Source organism: Antechinus flavipes, chromosome 1, assembly GCF_016432865.1.
Source record: "Antechinus flavipes isolate AdamAnt ecotype Samford, QLD, Australia chromosome 1, AdamAnt_v2, whole genome shotgun sequence".
NCBI classification, from domain to species: Eukaryota; Metazoa; Chordata; class Mammalia; order Dasyuromorphia; family Dasyuridae; genus Antechinus; species Antechinus flavipes.
In genome coordinates, this window is record NC_067398.1 from 612,053,357 (window position 1) to 612,078,984 (window position 25,628).

At 36.1% G+C, this 25,628-nt stretch overlaps 1 protein-coding gene across 1 annotated transcript in view; it reads right to left on the bottom strand.

The window, feature by feature from the left end:
- Positions 1-25,628, bottom strand: part of SNTB1 (syntrophin beta 1) — a 321,902-nt gene that overhangs the window by 50,101 nt on the left and 246,173 nt on the right. Inside the window, exon 4 of the mRNA XM_051971026.1 lies at positions 1,636-1,775. Within this exon, the coding sequence (XP_051826986.1) occupies positions 1,636-1,775 (140 nt within the window). The remainder of the gene's footprint in view (positions 1-1,635; positions 1,776-25,628) is intronic.

Sequence of the window (25,628 nt, forward strand, 5' to 3'; positions counted from 1 at the left end):
TACATAAAGTTTTATTGTATTTAATTGTTATTGCATTGTATTTAGCCCTCAAGCAATAGTTTGCAGACCTCTAATATATGAGATATATGTAATACGGCTCTGAGATAAGTTTTTGAATGAAAGGCATTAGCAGGTAAGGGTGAAGGAGGATCAGGAAAGGCTTCATGTAGATAATGGCACTTAAGTTGAACTTTGAAAGAAAGATGAAGGTGAAGGGTAAGGAAGGAAAGAATTACAAGACAAGGCCCAAAGATGTGAATTAGGGACTCAAAGGAACTATAAAGGTAGTGTGATTGGACTAAAGAATGCATGGATGAGATCAGTGTCTAAAAAGGCTTGGTTTTGATTCTCAGTGTAATGGGGAGTCATAGAAATTTATTGAGCAGAGGAATGACATAGAACTGTATTTCAGTAATATCATTTTGGTAACGGCATAGGATGGACTGGAGAGAATAGGGATTTGAGGCAAGGAGACCACTTAAGGGCCTGTTGTAATAATCCAGGCCACTATGTGAGTAAAGAGAAGGAAAAAAAAAGGTAAATGATTCTTGTTGACATCAAGTTGGAATCTGTCCCTTTGCCTCTACTTTTGTTCTTGATTTTTAAAAAAAATTGGGGGAGGGATGGCAAGGCAATCAGAATTAGGTGATTTTCTCAGGGTTACCCAGCTCTATTCGCTCTACTGCTTAGCTGCCCCAAATTCTGTTCTTAAAAACTCATAGCACAAAGCTCAAACATTCTTCCATATTCTAACTTTTCATGTAGTGGAATGTAATCATTATATCCTTTCCTGCTATCCAAGTTTTTTCTTGTCCAAGCTAAGCACCCTGATTTTCTCCCCTGATCCTCACGTGAGCTTTCCCATGATCTTGGCCACTTCTGGATATTCTCTGGCCCTTTCTAAATTAACTGAAACACATCAGAATCATAGCATTATAGAATTAGAGATAAAAAGTCCTTCAAGTCTATTTGATAAATTTTAAAAAGTGGAGATAGTGATTGATGAAATGATTCACCCAAGAATGCTTAAGTTTTAAATAGGAAAAGTGACATTCGAACACAGGTCCTTGGATTCAAAACCCAATGTTCTTTCTACTGTATCATACAATCATAGATTTAGGGCCAGAAGGGACACAGTCTAACATTCTTATTTTTAAGAGAAAACTCTGTGGAGCAAAAAAATGGGATGATCTGCCCAGGGTCACCCACAGAGTAAACAGCAGGACTTGGATTCAAATCAAATATAGGCTTCATTCCATTTTACCTTAAAGGACTTAGAATTGCATGCTGGGTCTGCTCCTTACTCCCTGTGTGATTCTGGGCAAGTAAGTTCCAAAACCAATTGAACACATATTTAATTCAATTTCATAATATCCCTATGATCTAGAAAGGGGGATTTTTCTTTTCTGTCTTTCTTTTTTTTTTTTTTTTTTTTTTTTTGCATTTTCTGGATAAAGAAACCTGACAAATGGCTAGATTGAAGAACATACAGACCCAGAATGAGAGGTAGGCATGGAACGCAGGTCTTGGTCCAAAAGAGATTGCCAAGAGGCAGATTAATAGTTCTGTCAGTGGGAAACTCTAAATTGCATCAGACTCCAGATGAATTTTATCCGAGCACAAGCTTATAAATACCTGGTAGCTAACAGAGGGTACGTATGAACAGGACTGAACCAGGCTTCTTTTATCCGTGGCATGCTGTCATAGATTAAGAGGTCCTTCTCAGTCAGCATAACCAAGGCTGGCTTCCAGTTCTTCTCATTTTCTCCTGGCACCTGAAATAGAACAGAGAGAGACTCTGTCAAACAAAGCTGGAGAAGGGGGTGCTTGGGAAGATGGAGTTGGCAACCCTACAAACACAGGCCCTGATAATAGGAGAGACTATTATTCAGGTTGAAAAAACAAAATGGTAAGAAACAGACAACAATCTTCTAGTCCTTGATCTTTGGGAGAAAAAAAAGCACGCCCTCTTGAAAAACACCTGGTATGTCTGCTAAGTGCTACAGAAGTCAGATTCCCATGCCAAACAAACATTTGTTGCCTTCCTTAGTTTCTTGCCTGCCACTCATTTCTGAGGCCTTTATTCCACAGTTAAAAGCATGGAGAGGGAAAAAAAAAAACATTCACAGCTGGTTCTCTATTATACTGCATTTGTGCTTTACAAAACAGTAAGAGTTGAAAGCTTTGGAAAGAACAAGTCACGGCCTTGAGAAATAAAGGAGAAGGAAACCTTGCTGGGTAGTTGTTACATTCTGCAGTCAGCTTCACAACAACGTCATTCTGATGCTTATTACTATTGTTGTCAGTTAGCCGCTCATCTCTGGGATTTAGGTAATTATCCTCAGTCTATCTGGATGGTCTTGTTGACAATTCAGAAACATCAACATGGTAGTCATTTCTGTTCAGCTATTTTTCAATCATGTCTGACTCGTCATGATCCCTTTTGGGGTTTTCTTGACAAAGACACAGGACTGGTTTGCCATTTCCTACTCTGGCTCATTTTTACAGATAAGGAAACAATGACTTGTTAGGGTCACTAAACTAGTAGGTGACTGAGGCTGGAATTGAACTCAGATCATTTTAATTCTAGGACTGTCACTCTATCCACTGTGTCACAAGTTGATTATTTATTTTACTTTTGTCTTTGTATTTCTAATGCCTAGCATAAGTACCTCAGATATAGTAAGAACTTGATAAAAGTTTGATGAGTATTTTTTTTTTAATATTTATAGACCTTTCTTGACAAGACCTTTTCATCTTTTCCCTAACTTCCTTAAAAAACTTTCCCATCTGTGAAATGTCATCTTTTGAATTGGCACTCCAAGAATAAGGGTCAGTAATTTCATATTCTACTTCTGGAAAGTTACTCACTTCCAATTCATTGTTACTTTGTTAAAACAAGTGTTTCAAATATGTGTGTGCATGTGTGTGTGTGTGTGTGTATATATATATATATACACATATACACACACACACACATGCACACACACACATACATATATACACAAATACATAGGTATATATTTAAAGTGATCTTGGAATGGTTAAATAGGTGGGCAAATTACTTAATCCTGTTTGTTTCAGTTTCCTCATCTGTAAAATGAGCTAGAGAAGAAAATAGCAAACTGCTCCAGTATCTTTGCCAAGAAAACTCTAAATGGTGTCACTTAAAGTCAGAGTTGACTGAAAACAACTGAACAATAACAACAAATTGAATGAAAAGGGAGGTTCCCATGTTCTACAACAAAAATACTACAATAAAAACTGAAAGATTTAGATGAACTGATATAAAGTGAAGTAAACAGAACCAAGAAAATAATATAACATTATATTGTGAAAATAATATAACATAATATATAACAATATAAAATAAACAGTAACTACAATAATGTAAATGAAAATCAAAACAATTGAAATGTAATAGTGTGATATTATCCTAACCAAAACATGCTCCAAAGAAGAGATACAAAGAGGCACCACTTGCTCCTTCTTTGCAGAGGTGGGGAACCACGGCTGTATATATTGGATATAATGTCATACTTTAAAAGAATATTTATTAGTTTTGTTATACTTTTTTGTTCTTTGCTATGAGATAGTGAGGGATACATTGAGAAATGAAGATGATCTAAAAACTAAAGCTATCAATAAATTTTTATTTTTTATTTTAAGAAAAGTAATCTCCTTACCCTTAAACTTTCCTAGGAGTCACGATCTGGATCTTGCCTTGTAGCATGTTCATTGTTTATGTGACACATTCTTTCTACTCTTAGCCTCTTCTCTCTATCTCCCACTTCACGTAAGATTATAAATACTCAAAGATGAGTACTGTCATTTTTTTTGTAAATAATACCTAGCATGATGTGTCTGGCAAATAATATAGTAAGGGCATAATAGACATATGTTGAATTTTAGAGTAGGTCATAGCTTCAGAGATAGTCTAGTCTATTTCTGTACTTGTGAAGATGAAGGCAAACCAATATAGAAAAATGATGGCCTGTCTAAGATCAAAAGCTAGTTAGTTAGCAGAATTATAAATAGAACCTAAATATTGTATTTTGTTATATAAACAATCTAATGGCAGTTAAGTGCTATAGTGCATGGAGTACTGGGTTGGAAATCAGAAAGACTCATCTTGAATTCAAATCTGACCTCAGACATTTACTAGCTGTGTGATCCTGGGCAAGTCACTTATCCCTGTTTGCCTCAGTTTCCTCATCTGAAAAATGAGCTGGAGAAGGAAATGGGAAACATCTTTACCAAGAAAACTCTAAATGAGGTCACAATGAATTAGACATGACTGAAAACGACTGCTTAGTTTACCATCATGGATACTCATTAACAAAGGCAGTAAGAAGGCTAGATTTACTTTTAGAGAAGTTCGGAATCCAGAGTTTTTAGAGTTATAGAGTTTTTAGGTATAAAGTTCTTTGGAGGGTATAGAATTATCTTTCAATCTCTATAGTAAACTTAACCAATTGCTTATCCAATCAGTCAAAAAGCATATGAAGACAGAGCACAAGTTTTTCCAAAGAGGTCAACCCATAAACCTTTCTAATCATGACCTATAAATTTTGACTTCTAAGTATCCCCACAATATCATTTAACCTCTATTTGCCTCAATTTCCTCAAATATAAAATGAGGATAATAATTATACCTATCTTCTAGAGTTGTTGTGGGAATAAAATGAAATAATATTTGCAGAGTTCTCAGCACAGTGCCTAGCATATAATAGGGGCTAAATAAATGCTTTTTCTTTCCCTCTACTTCTTTTTTCCTCCTCTCTTGTTCCTCCCCACCTCTCCTTTTCTCTTCCATTCCTTCAGCCCTCTCTTCTCCTCCCCCTTTCCCTTCTCATCTCTTATTCCCTTTCTTCTCCTCCTCTCCCTTCTTTTCTTTCTCTCCCTTCCCCTACTTCTCCTTTTTCTCCTCTCCTTCCTTTTCCTTCCCCCTAAATATGATAAATGATATGTTAGGCATTAGAGGGAAATACAAAACAATCTTTGACCACAAGGAGCTTACAGTCTATGAGGACATACAAAAAGAACACAGATGAATAAATGAAAAGAGATAAAAAGTAATTTAAAGAAGAAAAGATAATTAGTAAATGGGGAATCAGGAATCACCTCATGAAGGAAGCAGAACTTTGATTATGCTCTGTAGGAAGCTAGGAATACTAAGAGACAGAAGTGGGGAAGATAAACATAAAGCACCATCTTAAAAATAATCTTAATTTTTTACTAATTAAAGCTTAAACTGGGAAATTATAACAGTGAGATGGAAAAAAGGATTCTAGGTGATACAGTGGATGGAACATTGATTTGAAATGAAGTCAGGAAGAACTGAGTTCAAATTCTGCCTCAGACACTTACTAGCTTCTGATCCCAGGCAAGTCCTTTAGTCTTTCTGTGCCCCATTGCCTCACTGATAAAATGATGGACTCAATAACTTCTAAGGTCCTTTCCTGTTCATTTTTTTCCCCACTGCACACACTTCAAAACATGCCAGTATGCAAAATTTTCAGGACCCTGCAACATTTATTGATTAGAGCAATCCATATGTAGTAGGAGGAATATCAGCCAGAATCCTCTACTATGTGGACTGGGCTGTTGGTTTTTACTAAAAGTTTTTGAAACCATCCTCAAAACTTAATTAGTCCAGGTGATTAAAGGCTCAGTTCACTGACATCACTTCTTGATTGCCCGAATACAAAGGTTATCAGGCACCACAATCTCTTTGTGTAGTATCCTTGATGGATATCTTTATGGACCATCTTTCCCCTAGAATTGCTAAGTAAATCACTTTTTTTATTAACTGTTGAATGACTATCTCATTTTGTTCCAATATTGGATCCAAATGAGCAGGGGGCTGACCTGAGTCAGTCTCAGGCTACAACACCATTCAATGTGGAGAAATTTACTTCATGCCATGAATATTTTACTTCAATAATGCTTCTGTGTTCAAGCTGTCACATTAATGCTACATAAATAAGGGAATAAAGGTCTTGTTATCATGATGATGTTTGAATATCCAAGGAGAATAATATTATCATGTAGGAAAATTTGAAACAACACCTTATATCTCTCTGCATTCAAACAGCAACTTATTCAAAAGTAATATTCTTCAGGAGCAAGTGCTATTCTGTTGTTCTGGTGACAATATCCATTTCAAAGCCCCTGTTTCTTGACACCTAAGATATCCCACTTTTAATTCAACTGTCATGGAGATGTGTTATCTCTGTTTTAATAAAATGTGATGAACAAAACAGATGTGACTTCCATCTCAATTCCAGCATCCTGTCACTAGATCCTTCTTGAACAGGGCATTTTTCAACAATTACTCATGCCTCTACTTTAATGAAAAAAGAAAAAAAAAACGAGAAAGCAATAATACTGCGAAGAACAGTTGATCCAGAAATTATTCTGGCACATGTTCTCAAGAAAAGGTAATAATTTATTTCCACCTACCTTTCCTGGAAAGGCCTGCTACCCAATCAATAAAACAGGTAGGGAACATGTATCCAAAAAGCATATTTAAACTAGAGACTAGCCAAGTTTTCTTCCATCACCAATGGGAATTGAATTAGAAGAAAAGACTGGAGATGGTTTGCAATACAGAAGGATGGATTTCAAACATACTTGAGAAGAATTTCCCCCCCTGTTAAGCAGTAGATTTTATAGATCATACAATCTTCAAGTTGAAAGTCATCTGAGAGAGCACTTAAATCATAATGGAGGAATGTGCTCAATGATACCTGCGACAATTCATTGCTTTTCTTTGAATATTTTTATGACATAGCTCATTAATTTTTAAGGAAACCTATTCTTTTGGATAACTGCATTTTACTTTGCTTTGACTTTAAAAAAGCTCTAGTGCCCTCCTATTTCTTGTAGGATAATACAAACTCCTTTGTTTATCTTTTAAAACCCTTCATAACTTGGTGCCAGCCTATCTTTCCAGGCTTATTACATACTTAATATCTAGCTGTAGGCTCCAGAAATAGCCCTATTGCTTGTCTGGGCTTGGCTCACTAGTTAAATGGGATTGGTTGGATTAGTTGAAAACTGAGGCCCCCATAGCTCTCAATACATGATAAAAATATGCTTAAAGTTAGGTTGGAACTACTCTGGGAAGTGGTACTTACATGTAAGACTAAGTGCTTTGGATTTTTTAGGATAGACAAGAGGAAAGACACTAAGAGGTTCCAAGAAGGGGAAGGACATGGTCAGATCTGTATTTTAAGAAGATTTGGTAGCTAAGGTAACGAGGATAATTAGGTTTTTAGAGCAGTTTAATAAGAAGGTATCAGGATCTGAAAAAAAGACTTGATTGGTGGACAAAGTGGTAGGCAAAAGAATAGATGATAATGGAATTTTTAACAAGACTGGTCACTGTGTGATTATTTTTTTAAATGTTAAAAGCAGAAATAAGCTAGGATTTATTACTCTAAAAAAGGATACAATAGTTTCCCAAATTAGCAAAAATCCAGAAAATAAGACCTCAGCTGAATATACACAAAACATCATTTTATACTGATAATTTTTAGTATAACAGTTTGTTTCAAACTGTGGGGAACAGGACATAAAATTAGGCAGAGGAAGCAACCAGTGTGTTGAAAAAACCCTAGCATATCTGTGGAACTGAAGATTTTGGATATTTTGAGAACATACTATGACATATTGGTATAAGCAGTCAACAAGCTCTATCAACAAGCATTTATTATGTGCCTATTATGTGCCAGGTACCCTGCTAGGTTGATACAAATACAACAAAAAAAAGGGATTGATACTTATTTGCAAGGAACTCACATGCTAATATAACATACATCCAATGCTTAGCACAGTGGTTGTCACATAATAAGCACTTAATAAATATTAATCCAGTTTCATTATTTGAAGCCCAAATTGGACCTACTACTTAATAAATGACCTCTTCTTTCCATATGCTATGAAAAAAATTGATTGGTTTAACTAGTTAACTAGTTTTTGTGACTTTGGAAGGCTTGTTACTTAACACATCATAATTTGGGAGCTTGAACCTTTTCATTATTTTAAGCAATGAGATAAATGAATGACTTTCTCAATGCCATACAACCAGTTGGTTTCAGAGTCAAGATGGTATCTTAGTTTTCCTGCTTCCCAGACCAATTCTCTTTCACACCTTTCAACAAATATTTATTAAGCTGCAGGATAATTCAGTGGTTTGTTTTAACTCTTAGGAATTTGACCTGTGCAAGGTTCCACACTGCAAAGAAAGTATAACAGAGTAATGTGTACATTGTCAGATTTTCTTATATTGGTTAGTTTTTTTTTTTTTTTTTTGAAGAGGTAAGAAGTGAGACTTGCATTTTTCAGACATGGTCAATATGTGAGTTTGATTTATTAGACTATACTTATTAATTATAGGGAGGTTTTTTGGGGGGATTGGTGTAGGGTGTAAAGTATGTGGGCAATGATATTAATTGTGTATCATTCAAAAGTGTAAGAAAGAAAAGAAAATCAATCAAACAGTTCTTAACATGTACAAAAGGGAACCGGGGAATGAGACAGGGATATAGACAAGCAGAGCAGTTTGGTACTAATATGTAAAATATAAACATTTCAGATAAAATTATGACAGCAAAAGTTTAGTTGCTTATAAAATACAAATTTTCTTTTGTATATTAAAATGCTCATATTTGGAGGTGCTTATTAAGTTCACAATATTTTATAAAAAGATAATAGTTTGGTAGATTGAGAGTTGGAAAGGGTTTTAGATAGCATCCAGTTCACTCTCTTTGTTTTATAGATAAGGCAACTAAAGTCCAGGAAAATTAAGGGACTTGACTGATGTCACATAGTAAATATCAGAGATAGGATTTAAGTCTCAGTCCCTAGAATCTAGAGTCAGAAAAGTGGCACCTTCACTTGATCCCTATAGAACCAAAAAGTCAGAAATATGAGAAAGAGCATTGCAGGCAAGACAGGCATAATGCATAATGGAGCCAGGAGAGATCAGAATGTGATTAAGTAAGTGATAAAGTAAGTAAGTGATTCTATTTGGCAGCAAATAGGATGTAGAAAAGGGAAGTCATGTGATATATGTCTGGAAAGGTAGGTAAATAGGCCTTGAATGCCACACTAATGAGTTTATGTTTTATTTCCTAGGTGACAGTTTTTGATCTTGGAGTGATGCGATCAGATCCGTCCATTACAAAGATTGCTTTAGCAATGGTATGGATGGATTATAGAGGGGAGATATGGTAGTCAAGATGACTGATTAAAAAATTATGACATGAGACAATAAGAATATATGCAAAAATATTATAGCAGGTTTTTTTGTGGTAGCAAAGAATTGGAAATTTAGTAAATGCCCATAAATTGGGGAATGGCTGAACAAGTTGTGGTATATGAATATAATAGAATACTTTGTGCTATAAGCAATGATGCATAGGCAGATTTCAAAAAAAAAAAAAAAACCCTGGAAAGATGTGTATGAACTGATGTTCAGTGAAGTGAACAAAAAAACAATGTACACAGTAACAGCCACATTGTGTGATGATCAATTATGATATACTTAGCTCTTCTCAACATCACATAGAAGACAATTCCAAAAGACTCATGATGAAAAATGCTCTCCATACCCAGAAGAAAAAGAATGGAATCTGAATGCAGATTGAAGCACATTATTTCCACTTTTTTCTGTTTTTTTTTTCTTTCTCATGGTTTCCCCCTTTTTAGTTGTTTCTTTTCTTTTTTACAACATGACTAATGTGGAAATATGATTAAAATAATTGAGTATGTGTGTTTGCTGCCTTAGGGAGGGGGGAATGAAAGGGAGGGAGAAAAAAATTTAGAATTCAAAATTTTATAAAAGTGTATGTTGAAAACTATCTTTACATGTAATTGAAAAAATAAAATATTATAAAGTAGGGGGGGAAAGAAATAAGGAAGACCTGAAACAGGGGGTAGAAGTATATGTAAAAATGAAAAAGGCAGATGGGAGAGAAATCCCTAAAGAAGAATCAATAAGATTTGGCAATTGATTAGATGTTATAGGGGAGAAATAGGGAAGGACCATAAATAATGCTGAGATTTCAAACCTAGATAACTGGGAGGATGATGGTGATTCTTAGATTTAGAAATAGGTAAGAAAGAAGGAAAAGATGAGGAGTTAAGTTTTGGGCATAAGATCATAGATTTAGAGTTAGAACGGATTTCAGAGAGAATCTAAATTCAACATTCTCATTTTTGGAGCTCAGGAAACTGAGGGCCAGAGAGATTAAACAACTTTTCCATGCTCATACATGGAGGAAACAATGGATCTGGGATTCAAGCCTATGTTTTCTGGTCATAAATTCAGCACTCTTTTCATTATGCCATTTTAGTTCTTGTTTTGTGTTTGAGGTTGGCAAGGGCTCATGTAGATAAAGATCTAGAGTAAGTAGACAGTAACATGAGATGAAAAGCCAGAGTTGGGGAGAGACTTTTGAAAAAAGCTACTTGCAAAAAGCTAATAATTGAACCCACCATGTGGGTGAAACAGCCAAAGGTGAGAATATAGGCACAGGAGAGAAGAGGATCAAGAAGAGGGCTCTCATGGACACTGCATGCGGGGAGGCAGTATAAACTGATACAGAGTGAAGTGAACCAGGATAACACTTAATACAACGGCCACATTGTAAAACCAAACAATTTTGAAAGACTTAAGAATTCTGATTAATGCAATGATCAACCAAGATTTGAGAGGACTAATGGTGAAATATTACCTGAATATGAGGAACTCATGGATCATAATGAGACATACATTTTTAGACTCACCCAATATGAGAATTTGTTTTGCTTTCTTAGCATAATCATTACAAGAATTTTGTTTTTTTTGTTTTTGTTTTTTCCAGTGGTGGAGAAAGAGAAAAGAAATGGTCATTAATTGAAAATAATTAAATAAAATTTGTACGAGGGAAAATTAATTAGAGACAATAATTATTATCTTGTCTTCTGTTCTGCTACATTTCATAGTACCATCTGTACTCTAGCATCACACTACTTTATATCTTTCCATATCCTCTTTTTTACCTTTCACAGCTCCAGCAGTGGGCTAGTGGGAAAGTGGAGGTGTGAAAGGGGCAACAAATGAGTGCTTACCAGCATGGAAGAAAGGCAGCTTTCAAAGCAAGAAAGGTCAATCTCCACTTTCATTTCTGAGGTAGCTGTTATCACTTCTATTTTAATCAAAGCATTTCAGCCGAGGTTGCTAGGAATTTAGAATAAAGGACAAGGTATCTGTGTAATAATAATTAGCACTTATCATCTTCAAAATGCTTTATAAACATTAGCTAACTAATCCTCCAACACCCCCGGAGGCAGATAACCATCACCTCCACTTTACAGACAAGAAAAAAGAAACCAAGAGATTAATTGACTCAGTCAAAGACAGAGGGGGCCCTGCGTAAGAATGCACAGAGACTGTGAGAAAGCCCTGCTTCTCTCCCTTAAACTGGACCCCCACAATAGACAGGATCAGGAAACTGAAGTGGAATGGTTGGAGAAATTGGAGAAATTTAAAGGATTTACTTAGTTCATGGGACTTCCAAAAGAGTACTGCTAGACAAAAAATGAAAACTAGCATCTTTTAATCTGTATTCAATCAATATCAATTCTTTCTCTGAAGGCAGATAATATGCTTCATCATGAGTCATTTGGGATTGTCTTGGATCATTGTATTGCTGAGAAAAACTAAGTCATTCACAGTTCTTCATCAAACAGTATTGCTCTTGCTATGTACAATGTTCTCCTGATTCTGTTCACTTCACTATGCATCAGTTCACGTAATCTTTCCAGGTAATAATAAGGCCAAGAATAGACCCCTGAAGCATAACCTTTTCAACTTCTTTACAGATTGACAGTGATCCATTAATCTTTTTTTTTTTTTTATCTGATTGTTCAACCATTTCTCAATTCACCGAACTGTGCTATTCTCTATCCAATAGCTTGCCATTCTGTACACAAATCTATTGGGAGAAAAATCATCCAAACTGACCTAGGTGGGCAAAGTCAGTGTCAAATCAGAGATTAAAAATCCTTTTTCTTGATTCTAAATCTAGGGCTCTTCCCATCAACTAGATGATGCCTGAGCAAATATGATATAAGAAAATGAGTATCCGATTATTCACAGAAGCCATTACCGATACAGAGAAACAGATGCTTCAAAGGTCTATGCACAAACACCTAAGTTATGAAGAATAAACAAAATGAACCAGGGAGCTTATAACAGTAGGAAGAGACTTCAGATTGTGTTATGGGATATTTTCAGCTCCCTACCTTTTTTAATAATGTCATTGAAAATCACTGATACCTTATAGTAATATTTCCAGTCCTACTTTTAAAATACAATCATATTTGACATCTGATATCTTTGGGATATGATCCATAGTAGCATTGGTACAAGTTGGGGATGACACTCTCTTAATGCTGATTGGCACATTTTCTGTAACTGGATCCTTTTGATAGACTAATAAAGCTTATGGATAAAGTTTTCTTAAAATAGTATTTGTAAATGCATAAAATAAATTAAAATTACAAAGGATATCAATTATATTGACTTCCAATTATCAAAATATTTAAAAACAAACTTCAGGATAAAAGCTACTATCTACTTCCTAGTTACCTATTATGTTGACAGACTAATTAAGTGACTTGTCTGTACCTACGTCAGATGCAGGACCTGAATCCAAGTCTTTTTGTTTTCAAGGTTGGTTTCTATCTACTATGCCATGCTTTCTCTTGCATGCTACCTAACACCATAAAACTATTCAAATTATAGTAGGGCAACAAATAATAACTTGCTCTCTTCCATTAAGCTCTTCTCTATTACATAAATATTTCCCTAACAAGTCATAAGTTGGAAGGCACATCTTTCTATCACAGAAATGGGAAAGAACTCTCACTTCAGAAATGTAGTTTCTGAAGAGTCATATAGGCCTAATACTAAGCAGGAAGCATTTGAAGTTTTTCTTGTTCCAAAGTAACTGATTCTGTTGGCAGAGTTTTCAAAATGAAGGGCCACTGCCGTGTCCTAGGATGTGGACCTGAAAAGCCAACATATTTTACTGAGTATATAATCAATAATAATTGTTAGAATTCTATTCACTTCCCCAATTAATAAATGTCCAAAGGATATGATTTTCAGATGATAAAATTAAAGTCATCTATAGTCATATGAAAAAATGATTTAAATCACTCTTGATCAGAGAAATGAAAATAAAAATAACTCTGAGATACTATCTCATACCTTTCAAACTGTCTGAGATGACATGAAAAGATAATGATAAAAAGGGGATGTGGGAAAACTGGGATACTAATGCATTGTTGGTAGAGTTGTGAAATAATCCAACCATTCTGGAGAGAAATTTGGAAGTATGCTCAAAGGATTATAAAATCATGCATACCCTTTGATCCAGCAGTCCCAATGTTGGGTCTGTATCTCAAGGAAATTATAAAAGAGGGAAAAGGATCCACATATGCAAAAATGTTTGTAGCAACTCTTTTTGTTGTAACAAAGAATTGGAAAAATGAGCAGATACCCATCATTTGGGGAGTAGCTGCATAAGTTATGGTATAAGAATGTATTGGAATATTATTGTTCTATAAAAAATGATGAATAAGCTGATTTTAGAAAGACCTGGAACGATTTACATGAATTGATACTAAGCAAAACAAACAGAATTGGGAATACGTTGTGCACAGCAACAGCAAGATTGTGTGATGATCAACTATAAAAGACTTGGTTCTTTTCTCAGTGGTTCAGTGATTCAAGGCAATTCCAATAAACTTTACATAAAAAACACTATTTGCATCCAGAGAGAGAACATGGAGACTGAATATAAATTAATACATGCTATGTTCCCTTTCTTCCTTTTTTCTTCTGATTTTTTTCTTTAGTGGTTTTTCCCTTTTGTTTTTGTTTTTCTCTTACAATATAATTCATAAAGAAATGTGCATTTTAAAAAATTTTCTTAAGGGACACTTCAATTCTCCAAGAACCTCCTCAACTGTGAATTATAACATCTGAAGGAGTTGCAAAGCAGCCTTTGCTGACACAGGTGTTGTGGACTGGGAATAAAATAAATGGGAGGCAGAGGGAAGAAGAGAGAGGTCAAACAATGCAATGGCCTCTCAGTCAGAGAACAGCAACTGCCTCTCAGTCTCCTTATATCATTCTCTCACAAGAGGAGATTCATTCTGCAGATTTGGGTTGGATCTCCAGCAGCCACTCTCGGTGGCTCCAGTATATTCCAACAACTCTCCTATGTATTCTAACAAAATTTAATGTAACATGTTTAACTAGAAAAAAATTAAAAATAATATATATGTGTATATGTAAAGAATTCTATTCACATTAGTCATCATTACTGATGAATGTACATGTTATAGAGCTCATGATTCCCCTAATAATCCCCAAAGTTTTCATAGCTCTTTGGGGGAAAAAATAAAACAGTTTTTTAAATCATTGAAATTATTCTTGGTGTTGGTCAAGAGGTACTGAATACTTCTTGTAAAGTGTGAAATCCAGATCTGTGATTGATTGATCTGTATGTGATCCTGGGGAAATTGATAAACCTCTCTGGGTCTCAGTTTCCTTATCTGTAAAATGAAAGCGTTGGACTAGACCACAAAATTAAGAGAATCTCAGGGCCAGAAAGGGCCCCTGAGATTATCTAATCTAACCTGTATCAGGGCAGAAATCTCCTACATGATAATCCTGATCAGTGGTCATCCAATCTTTATTTGAATACTTCTGATGAGGGATAATCCAGTATTCCTAGAGGTAATGAATTTCACTTTTGGATAGCTCTAAATAGTAGTAAGTTTTTCTTTATTTCAATCCTTTATTTGCTTCTCCTCAGCTTCCATCCATTATTCTAGATCTGCCTTCTGATGCCAACAGTTGTAGTATAGCATCAAGAATACCAGATTGTGAGTCAGATGATCTGAACTCAAAGCCTTTCTTTGACACTAAAGACCTATATGAACTTAGTCAAATCACCTGACACCTCTGGGCCTCAGTTACCTGATCTGTTCAATGAGAGGCATGGACAAGATTACTTCTGAAGTCTTTTCAAACTCTAGAAGCTAGGATCTCTTCTAAATCTAATCCCTCTTTCTCAAGTCAGCTCCTTAATTGCCCCACACCTTAGTGCCCCTCCCCCTTTCTGTTTCTGTCTCTGTCTCTCTTTTTTTCTCTGTTTCTCTCTCTCTCTCTCTCTCTCTCTCTCTCTCTCTCTCTCTCTCTCTCTCTCTCTCTCTCTCTCTGTCTCTGTCTCTCTGTCTCTCTGTCTCAGCTAAAATAGGACCAGCTCCTTCCAATAATCTTCATATTTCATAGTTTCCACTTGCTTCACCATTCTGGATCCACTTTGCTGAACATTTTTCAGCCTGTGAGCATCCTTCCAAAATGTGAAACTTAGGACCATAGTCCTCCAACTCAAAATCCTATGGCCACAACTAAGCATCATACGATACAATACCAGGCCATATCATAGGAAAGGACATTTCAGCCATTTTCTGTTTTTGGAGCAGATCTGGTCAGACAAAATATAATCACTTTGGATGGATTTTCATTCTCAGAATCTGTTAGCTTAGAAAATCCCCTGGAAACAAAGCAAATGCTTTCAGAACTGAGCTGAACTTTCACTAACAATAGCCTTTCAACCAATTCAGTTCGACAAAATTAATCCAGCCTCCTAAATAATGAGTTTTCCATTAACATCCACCTACCCAGAAAAATAGCTCAGAAAAGATTTCACTAATGAATGTGCTCCCGTCCTCTTACCCCGACCTCTAAAAACAAACATAAGAAAACTGAGATGAGGGAAGAAACTAGCTTTCCCTGCAATTAGGGGAAATTAACTTTTTTATGTGTTGTGAACACTTTTGGCAATCATGTATAGCCTATAGACCCTTTCTTAGAATTCCATTTATATAAAAAAGTGTAATACACAAGATTATCAAGGGAATCAATTTTAACTTTTTAAAAGGTCAAAAAAAAAACAAAAAACCCAGTTGAAGAACCTCTGTCTTAAACCACTCAAAAACTCAGTTTTTTTTTTTTTCCTCTGAGTACCAACAACAGGCAATATCTAGATGGTGGCATTTTGCTCCCTCAGTAACAGTCTTTCATCCACCCTCTTCATCCCTGTTCTCTTTTCTTTTTCAAGAGGTGGTAGCAGTCCACGTTCAGCTTCCAGGAATGGATGAAAGACTACTTTTAATCTGTGATGTTCATAGATAATTAAATTAGACTCCTCGGTCTAGTCTGGGAAGCTATTTTATATTTTCATTAACTCAAAAGGGCCATTTCAATTACATTCCCTGTTTAGTAAACAAATTATCTTTGACTTGCAGACTTCATTTCCGTAAGGCCCAGGAAACATGCCCTTTCAAGAGCTGTGCCACAGCCATTGCTGCTTTGGTTGCAATGGCAATTTGTGATTTTAAAAGGGGTCCTTTAGAAAGTCAGACTGGGGATCTCGGGATCTAAAAATGAACAAGCTTACTTAGTTAAAAAAATTCTATTCTGCAGCTTTGATTGCTTTTTTGCCTTCAAAACACAAGTGATTGGCTTCAGTTGTGTGATATCTCTCTGTCTTTCTGTCTCTGTTTTCTCTGTCTCTGTGTCTCTGTCTCTGTCTGCGTTTGGTTTTATTTTATTTACTTACCATTCTCTAAACTTTCCATCTCCAGGCCTTTTTTGAGGCTGTCCTTGATGCCTAGAAAGTATGACTTTCTCACTACTGTATCCTTAGTTTTATTTATGGTATATCTTGAGAGCCACCTACAGAAGGAAGCCTTTCCTGATCCCCTCTGTTGTTAATATTCTCTCCTTGAAATGACTTATTCATCTGGAAAAATATTACCTCACCTACCACTACACATCTTTCAGACTGGCTAATATGACAGGAAAAGACAATGATAAATGTTGGAGGAGATGTGGGAAAACTGGGACACTGATACATTGTTGATGGAGTTGTGAACTAATCCAATCATTCTAGAGAACAATTTGGAACTATGCCCAAAGGGCTATCAAAAAGATTCAGCAGTGTCTCTTCTGGGTCTGTATCTCAAAGAAATCATGAAAAAAAGGGAAAGGACCCATATGTGCAAAAATATAGCAGCTCTTTTTTTAGTGGAAGAAACTAGAAACTGAGAGGATAACCATCAGTTGGGGAATGACTGAATAAGTTATAGTATGTGAATGTAATGGAATATTATGTTTTAGAAAAAAAGATCAGTTAGATGATTTCAGAAAGGCTTGGAGACACTTATATGAACTGATGCTAAGCAAAGAGAGTAGAACCAAGAGACCATCGTACACAGCAACAAGAGTAAGCGATAATCAACTCTGATGGACAAGGCTCTTTTTAACAATGAGGTCATTCAGGCCAATTTCAATAGACTTGTGATGGAGAGAGTGATCTCTATCCAGAGAGAGGACTAAGGGAATTGAATGTGGATCACAACATAGTATTTGCACCTTTTTGCTGTTGTCTGCTTGTTTTTTGTTTTCTTTTTCATTTTTTCCTTTTTGATTTGATTTTCCTTGTGCAGAATGATAAATGTGGAAATATATGTAGAAAAGTTATACATGTTTAATATATATTGAATTACTTGCTGTCTAGGGGTGGGAGTACGGGCAAGGGAAGAAGAAAAAATTGGAACACAGGGTTTTGCAAGGGTGAATGTCAAAAATTACCTTTGCATATGCTTTGAAAATAAAAAGATATTATTTCTAAAAGATATTACCTAACCCCAGGAGAATATAAGCTCTGTGAAGTCAGTGGTCATTTTTCATTTTGTCTTAATTATTTCAAAGTTAGTACAGTACCTTGTATATAAGAACCATTTAGTAATGTTTACTGAATTTTAGCTATCCATCAAAAATGAAAATTCCCTGAGGAAGGGAATTGGGAAACAATCTCACACCTTAGTCTCATTCTGAGAGACAACATGATATTGTGGATGAAACAAAGATGACTTGGATTCAAATCCTGCCTCAGACACTCACCAATTTTATGAGACCCCTTCCCCCACATACATTTCTCCCATACACACCATGATCAATCACTTAGGCTCTCTCCACCTCAGTTTGCTTATCTGTAAAATAGTGTAGCAATTACTTTATTGGGTTGTTGTCAAGAAAAAAGAAAATACTGTATATAAAATATTTTCAGAACCTTAAAAACATTTGCAAATGTCTATTGTTATTGACTTTTTTGGGTTATGATACTCTCTTGGGAATGCTGAATAAATCTGGTATATTATGGATCTTACTTGGAACAAGTCATTTCAATTGTCTGTCTCAATTTTCTCATTGTAAAATGAAGGGGTCAGACCAACTGACCACTAAGTGAACTTTAGGAGCAGCTAAGTAGCACATGAATACAGTGATTAGCTGGGTAACCCTGGACAAGTCACTTAACTCTGTCTGCCTCAGTTTTTTCATCTATAAAAGAGCAAATGGCAAATAATTCTTTGTATCTTTGCCAAGAAACTCAAAATGAGGTTATAAAGAGTCAAACATAAATGAAAATGACTGAATATCAATAATATTTGTGTTTTTAGTTCTATGAGTGTATTACATTGATAAACTAGATGACATAGTAAACTGAGAACTGGCCACCAAGTCAGAAAAATCTAAACTCAAATCTTAGCCTTAGATATTGTGTAACCTTAAGAAAGTTATTTAATTTATACTTGCCTTATTTTTTTGTTTGTTTCATATGTAAATGGGATAATACTAGGGCCAGTTTCACAGAGTTGTTATGAGGTTCAAATAAGATAATATTTGTAAAGTGCTTTTCAAATTTAAAAAACGCTATCTAAAAACTAGAGACTATCATTACTCCCATCTCTCAAATCCCTTTCTTTTCTGAATATAGTCTAGGCTTTTAGGTCCATGCTTAATAATACATTATCTTATATTGTCATTTAATTGTTTCATGTCCTTATGATTATGTCTTGTGCTTCTTCTGTATTTCCTCCTTTTCCCCTGCTGCCCAATCAAATGTCTGCCTGATTGCTAAGTCCCAAACAGGCTGTCAGCCCATACTTTTTGCTGTAAAATCATTAGCAGAGGATGCAGCAATTTCTGAGCAACTTAAAAAAAGACTTCAGGGGCCAATGGAAATACATGTAGAGGAGGTGAATAGTCTGCAACGTATTATACATGAGCAGTTGCAGAAAGAAATGAATAAGCATGTTACCAAAGACATGGAGAGCAAGTAGATGGCACAGTGAATAGAGTACCAGGCCTATTCTCAGGAAGACTCATTTCCCTGGGAACAAATCTGGCATTCTAATAGTATCTAAGACTGGGCTGAACAATATAACCATAGCCAAAGTCAAGGTGCAAGCTGAAAGATCTCCCTTTTGATTCTTACAAGTAACACATCGACATACATAGTAGGCATATGATAACATTTTATTCAATTGCTTTGGTAACTTTATAAGCAAAAATGCTGAGTATCATTGCATTTGAAAGCTGGAATGAGCTCAGATAATTTCATTGAGTCCAACATCCAGTGAGGAAGCCTAGTTCTAGAGACATTAGGGACTTTGGTCAAGGTCACACACCTCATTATCAGCAGAGGCTGGCCTAGGATTGAAGCCTCTTGGCTCCCAGATCAATGCTCTTTCCACTACCCCCTGATGAAATCTGGGCTTGGCTACAACTCCGTAGGTTTGGTCCTTTTGGCTAAGGTAGTAATAACTCTACTCCAAAAAATACAAACCAGTCCCAACATAGGCACATCTCCTGCCTCTTTTGAATTGGCGCGGGGCCATCCCTGCCCTCATTTATCCCCACTCCATCCCCTCCAGATTCATTTGATTCAAGGATGCATCCTGGGGGGAAATGGAAGAAGGGCAAATAGGATGCTGCCAGTGCCTCCCACGTTAAAAAATAGGCGTCTTTCATCTGCTGCTGCACCCTCTGTAGTTGTTCAACAGGAAACAATACAAATGTTATTTCCAAAAAGAAAAAAAAAAGCTGTGAAAATACAAGGTGGTGTCTGTTTATCACCCGGTGTCCTTTCTACCCTGATTCTCCTCTCCATTAAATGCCATTGACTTTCCAGTGAACAAGGATTGTACCATTCTCCTTTCTTTAATGAAGGGATAATGAAGGACATTTCATACCCTTATGTATGTTCTTCAGGAGCCCAGACGATTCAGGGAAGCTATGAATTGACAAGCCAGGGTAATACCATGGCATAAGGACATGAGGCAATGCAAAACAAAACAAAACAAAACCAGAACCTCTCTTCTCCCCCCAAAAAACCCAAACAACAAAAAACCTTCAAAAATTCAGCCACAGTCCCTGCCTTTAAGGAGGTCACACCACTTTTTGGGTATGTGGATGTGGGTTTTAGACTTGGTATCTAAGGATAAAGGAAGGCAGCTACTATTGCTGGTAGAGGTGAAACTGAGCACAATTATATCACCTTTCATAAGAATTTGTTTAGCTCTAGCTTAATAATGCTAGGAGTTAGCTTTCATATAGTGCTTTAAATTTTGCAAAGGATTCTTGTTTGTTCCTCACAGCAATCCTGCTGAATTTACTGAGTTTTATTTATTATTCTTTACAGATAAGAAAACTGAGGTAAAGTTTATGTGTCTTTCTTGGAATCACACAGCTAGTGAATATCTGAGGGTAGGTTTGAATTCAAGTCTTTTTTATTTGAGGTTCCAGGTTCTAACTAACTTTGTGTCTCCTAATTTTGGAGTGAAAGAACTGACCCAAGAAAGCCTTCAGTTTATGAAAAAGGGCACAATTGTACTTGACTGGTAACCCTGAAAGTTTCCCTTATATAAACATGTGTGACCAATGTGGAAGTGGGGGGGTGGAGAGAGAAGAGTACCTGGGGTTTTTGTGCCTCATAGGTCATAGGATCAGAGCTTTGGAACTAGAAAAGACTTTAAAGACTATCTAGTTCAATTCCCACATTTTACAGATAAGGAAAAAGAGGTCACATAGCCTTTAATGGGACAATAATTAAAGCACCAGGCCCAAAGTTAAGAAGACTCATCTTCTTGAGTTCAAATTTGGCCTCAAACATTTAATAGTTGAGTGGCCCTGGAAAAGTCATTTAATCCTGTTCGCCTCAGTTTCCTCATCTGTAAAATTAGCTACCTACAAAACAACTGATCAACAACAAAGGTCACACAATAGAATTTTAAAAAAGTTTTTAGTAACTTTAATCTTTCTATACTATCATGTTGCCTCAAGGTAAGTTTTTCTTTGAAAGACCTTATGACCATGTTGGAGACTTATTGGCTGACCAAGGTTTATGCTATTGACATTACTTGAAAGGTAGTTTGAAAGCCAATAGTCATTTCTAATTTGTGGCTCAATCTGGTCAGCAGAGGCAAGGAAGCTGTGCCCAAATGAACTAAAACTGTATTTTAGACGAGCATTTCCCCCCCCCCCCCCAAGATAGCTAAGGAATCCTCCTTTTGTTACGTGCATCCAACAGATCTAATTTCATTCTATTTTCAAACCAGATGCACCTGAATGGCCTGGTACATCAACAAAAGTCTTCTATTTTCTAACAAGCAGCATGTAAAAGTACCTTTGATCCTAATTTAATTTGAGACCTAGAGCTTCAAAATTAAAGAACTGACAGTAAAGGGAATGAATTTAACTTTAAAGAACCTTAGAAAAGCCTTTAAAAATAGGATTTTATGCCATCCACATCCAGAGAGAGAACTATGGAAACTGAATACGAATTGAAGCATACTATTTTCACTTTTTTTTCCTCATGGTTTTCCCCTTTTGTTCTGCTTTTTTTTTCAAAACATGACAAATATGGAAATGTTTAAAATGATTATATGTGTGTATGCATATGTGTGTGCGTGTGCATGTGTGTGTGTGTATACTAACACAGCTTATATCAGATTGCTTGTTATGTTGAGGGAAGACGTGAGAGAGAGGGAAAGAAAAAAATTTGGAACTCAAAATTTCACAAAAACAAATGTTGGAAACTATTTTATATGTAATTGAAAAAATAAAATACTATTAAAATTTTTTCAAAAAACCAAAATTTTTTGAAATATATGAGTATATATATGTGTGTGTGTGTGTGTGTGTGCATGTACATGTGTGTTTATGTATATATTCTAAAAAATAGGATTTTATATTCAACAGGAATACAAAAAAACCAATTGGGATTTTATTGTTCAGTCTTGTACAACTCTTTGTGACCCTTATTTGGGGTTTTCTTGGTAAAGATACTGTAGATATTTATCTTTTTCTTCTCCAGCTTATTTTATAGATAAGGAAACTTGGGGCAAACAGATTTAAGTGACATGCTCAGCTCACTCAACTAGTAGATATCTAAGGCAGGGTTTGAACTCAGGAAAATGAGTCTTCTTGATTCCAGTCCTAGCCTTCTAACCATGGCCCTAACCTAAGGGGATAAAGGTGGCTTTTTTCTTTTTTTCAACAGGATTTTATTTTTCCAAATACATATAAAGACAATTTTCAACCTTGATTTTTGTAAGATTTTGTGTTTCAAATTTTTTCTCTCCCTCTCCAAGACAGGAAGTAATCTGTTATAGATCATACATATACAATACTTTTAAACATATTTTCATATTTGTCATGTTATACAAGAAAAAATCAAGCCAAAAAGGAAAAAATAAACACAAGAAAGAAAAAGCAAGCAAACCAATCAAACACAAAAATGAAAATACTATGCTTCAATACACATTCAATTTCCATAGTTCTCTTTCTGAATGCTGATGGCATTTTCCATTAAGGGATGGTCAGGGGTGAGAGGGTGAAAAAAAGAACACAGGACCCAGGTGAAAGAATTCTCAGAAATCATCCTGTCCAAACCCATCATTTTACAGGTCAGGAAACTAAAACTCAGAGAAGTAGAGTCACTTTTCCAAAGTCTTCGATTTAGTACATAGTATCTGTTAAGTAAATGGATTCACAATTATTTATGTTTACCATCACACCTCACATACTACTTTTTAGTAAACCTCTGGGATACATTATATCATAGTGCATGTTTTTGTCTTCCTACTAAACTGTAAGTTCCCTGAAGACAAGTATTAAATTTTCATTTTTGCCTTTGTACCCTTAACTTCTGGTAAGAATCTTGTTCAGAACAGATGATTATTAATGTTAAAATTAACTTATCTAATTTGAGCTTAGATAAGATTGCTTTATTTAGTAATAATTAATATATACATTTTCATCCATCTCCAGGGCTGTCTCCAGTTGTCCTGATCTCTGTCTGGCAATTGGACTCAGATGACTCGGGAGGGAAAAATGAGGCAGGTAACCTGGCACAGCCCTTCCTCACTTTAATTCAATTCACTTGTATGCCATGGTCCTCTTTGGAAATGAAAGACAAACAACAACAAAAAAGTGCCCTTTGCTTTACATCACAATTGTTTTTGACTATACTCCTCTCTCTCCCCAGTTGGCCATCACTTTTTAATAAAGATGACAGAACAGGGAATAGTGCTATGATTTCTTGGTATACAGAATGAGGAAATTCTTTCTTTTAATGTAGATCATCTTTTCTACCACTTAAAGTCTGAGAGAGTTATTTGGGAAACTGAAAGTTGAAGTGATTTGTCCAAAATCACACATATGCCTGAGGCAGGATTTTAGCCCAGTTCATCCTGACTACAAAATCAGATATCTATCCACTATGACACTTGGTCTCTATTACATATTATAACAAAGATAAAGGGGAGGAAATTTAGAAAAAACTAATGGATAAGTGGACCACATTTGACAACATATTCAATACTCCACAGATCCTTATGTCTCTAGTAAGAGAGACAGAGACAGAGAGAGAGACAGACAGACAGAAAGAGACAAAGACATAGAGGGAGAGAGAGACAGAAAGAGGTGGGGGGAATTTCTTATCTCTTTTCCAGGGCCAAGCTTGGTCATTATAATTACACAGTGTTCTGCGGATCACATTATTAAAGTCAGACAAAGAACTCCTGATAATAAAGAGGTAAGTGTAGATTGGATTGAAGTAAGAGTCCAGAATGTTTGTTCAGCTAGCCAAGGAGAGGCCTGGACTATATATAGGTTGCTCTGGGGGACTGGGCAGCAGGATGAAGAACTGATGGAATTCAGGGCTAGGTTATGAAGGTTTTGAATGTCTAATGGAATATTTTGTATTTGCCTCTGGAGGTGATAGGAAGCCACTGGAATTTAAATGAGTGGGGACGTGACAGGGTCAGACCTTGTTTTAGGAAAATCACTTTGGTGGCTGAATGGAGAACAGATAGGAATAGGGAGTCTTGAGGCAGGAAGACCTACTTTAGAGGGGGAAGCCTCCTGAAAAAGGTGGGGCTTTACTGAAGGAAGCCAAGAATCCAAAAAGAACTTTGATAGAGAACATTGAATCTGAACTACAATAATCCTTCCTTCCCCAACATTATAAAACTGATACAAACTTGGGTTTTTAGGCCTAAATGTTTGGGTTAGTATCATGTAAGCATAGTATTAGCTTACTGCCTTTGTTCTACACTTGGCAATGACAAAATGTGTCTCAGTTCCTTACCAAATCAGTCAATATCTGGTTCCTGGAAAAGAGATAGCTAGAAGGTCTTGACCTCCTCCTGGGGAAATGTTTCTAAAAGCTAGCTGTGGCTTTAAGCCAAGAAGGTTCAAGTATGGATCCGGCATCCATTTTCAAGTTTTTTTTATTAAGGAGATCTATCCATAGTTGATCTTTAATTTCTGTAAGTCAGGACCCCATATATTTGAAAGGACACCATCAACACCTTCTTCATCTTGTTTTCTCCTAAGGCCTTTTTTTGTGGTCTCCCTTCATAGATCTGGCCCTGTGCAGTTTTGTGCAGACAAAAACATGATCAAAGGTCATGAGACATGTGACCTTCTTTCTTTTTTTATTCATTTTTCTTAGCTTCATCTCAAGGCATGAGGATCAAAGTCAAAAGCAGCCCCCTAAATACAATCCCCAGAGATGCCTGGCAACCTCATTCACTCCTTGCTCTCTCAGAGGAATGAGCATCTAAGAATAACCCTGGCTTTGTACTTCATACTCCACTGTGTTTAGCCTGCAAGTGAGAGTTTTGTTCAGAAAACACATTATCCATGACAACGGTATGTGTTGCAGATATAGTACAGCTGGTCACAACAACTGCCCGACTTTATTAGCCCATAAATGTTTCATTCCCACTTATTCTAGCACCTGCCCTTTTCACTCTGACCAAACTAACCCTTAGTAGACTCCAGTCCACTCTTCCAGAGTTTGGATTTTTTTCTGCTATAATGTAAAATGTTCCCCACCCCATATCCCTAGTCTGACCCCTACCATCCTGTCCAGTCATGCCTTTAGTTTTCCTCATCCTTGAAAGCACAGTATTGATTCACAATGCTAGAAGTATGGTTTCAGAATGCAGGGCCATACTAAAGAAGGATGGATTTGAACTCAGGTTTGAATATTAGTTCTGCTGCTAACTAGAGTATGATTTTGGTTATCACCCACCCTTTTAGGGCCTCAGTTTTCTTATCTGTAAAATGAGAAACTAGGATAACAGTGCAAAATTTGTCACACATCAGCCTGTTGTGTCCTGAAAAATTTCCCAGTAGT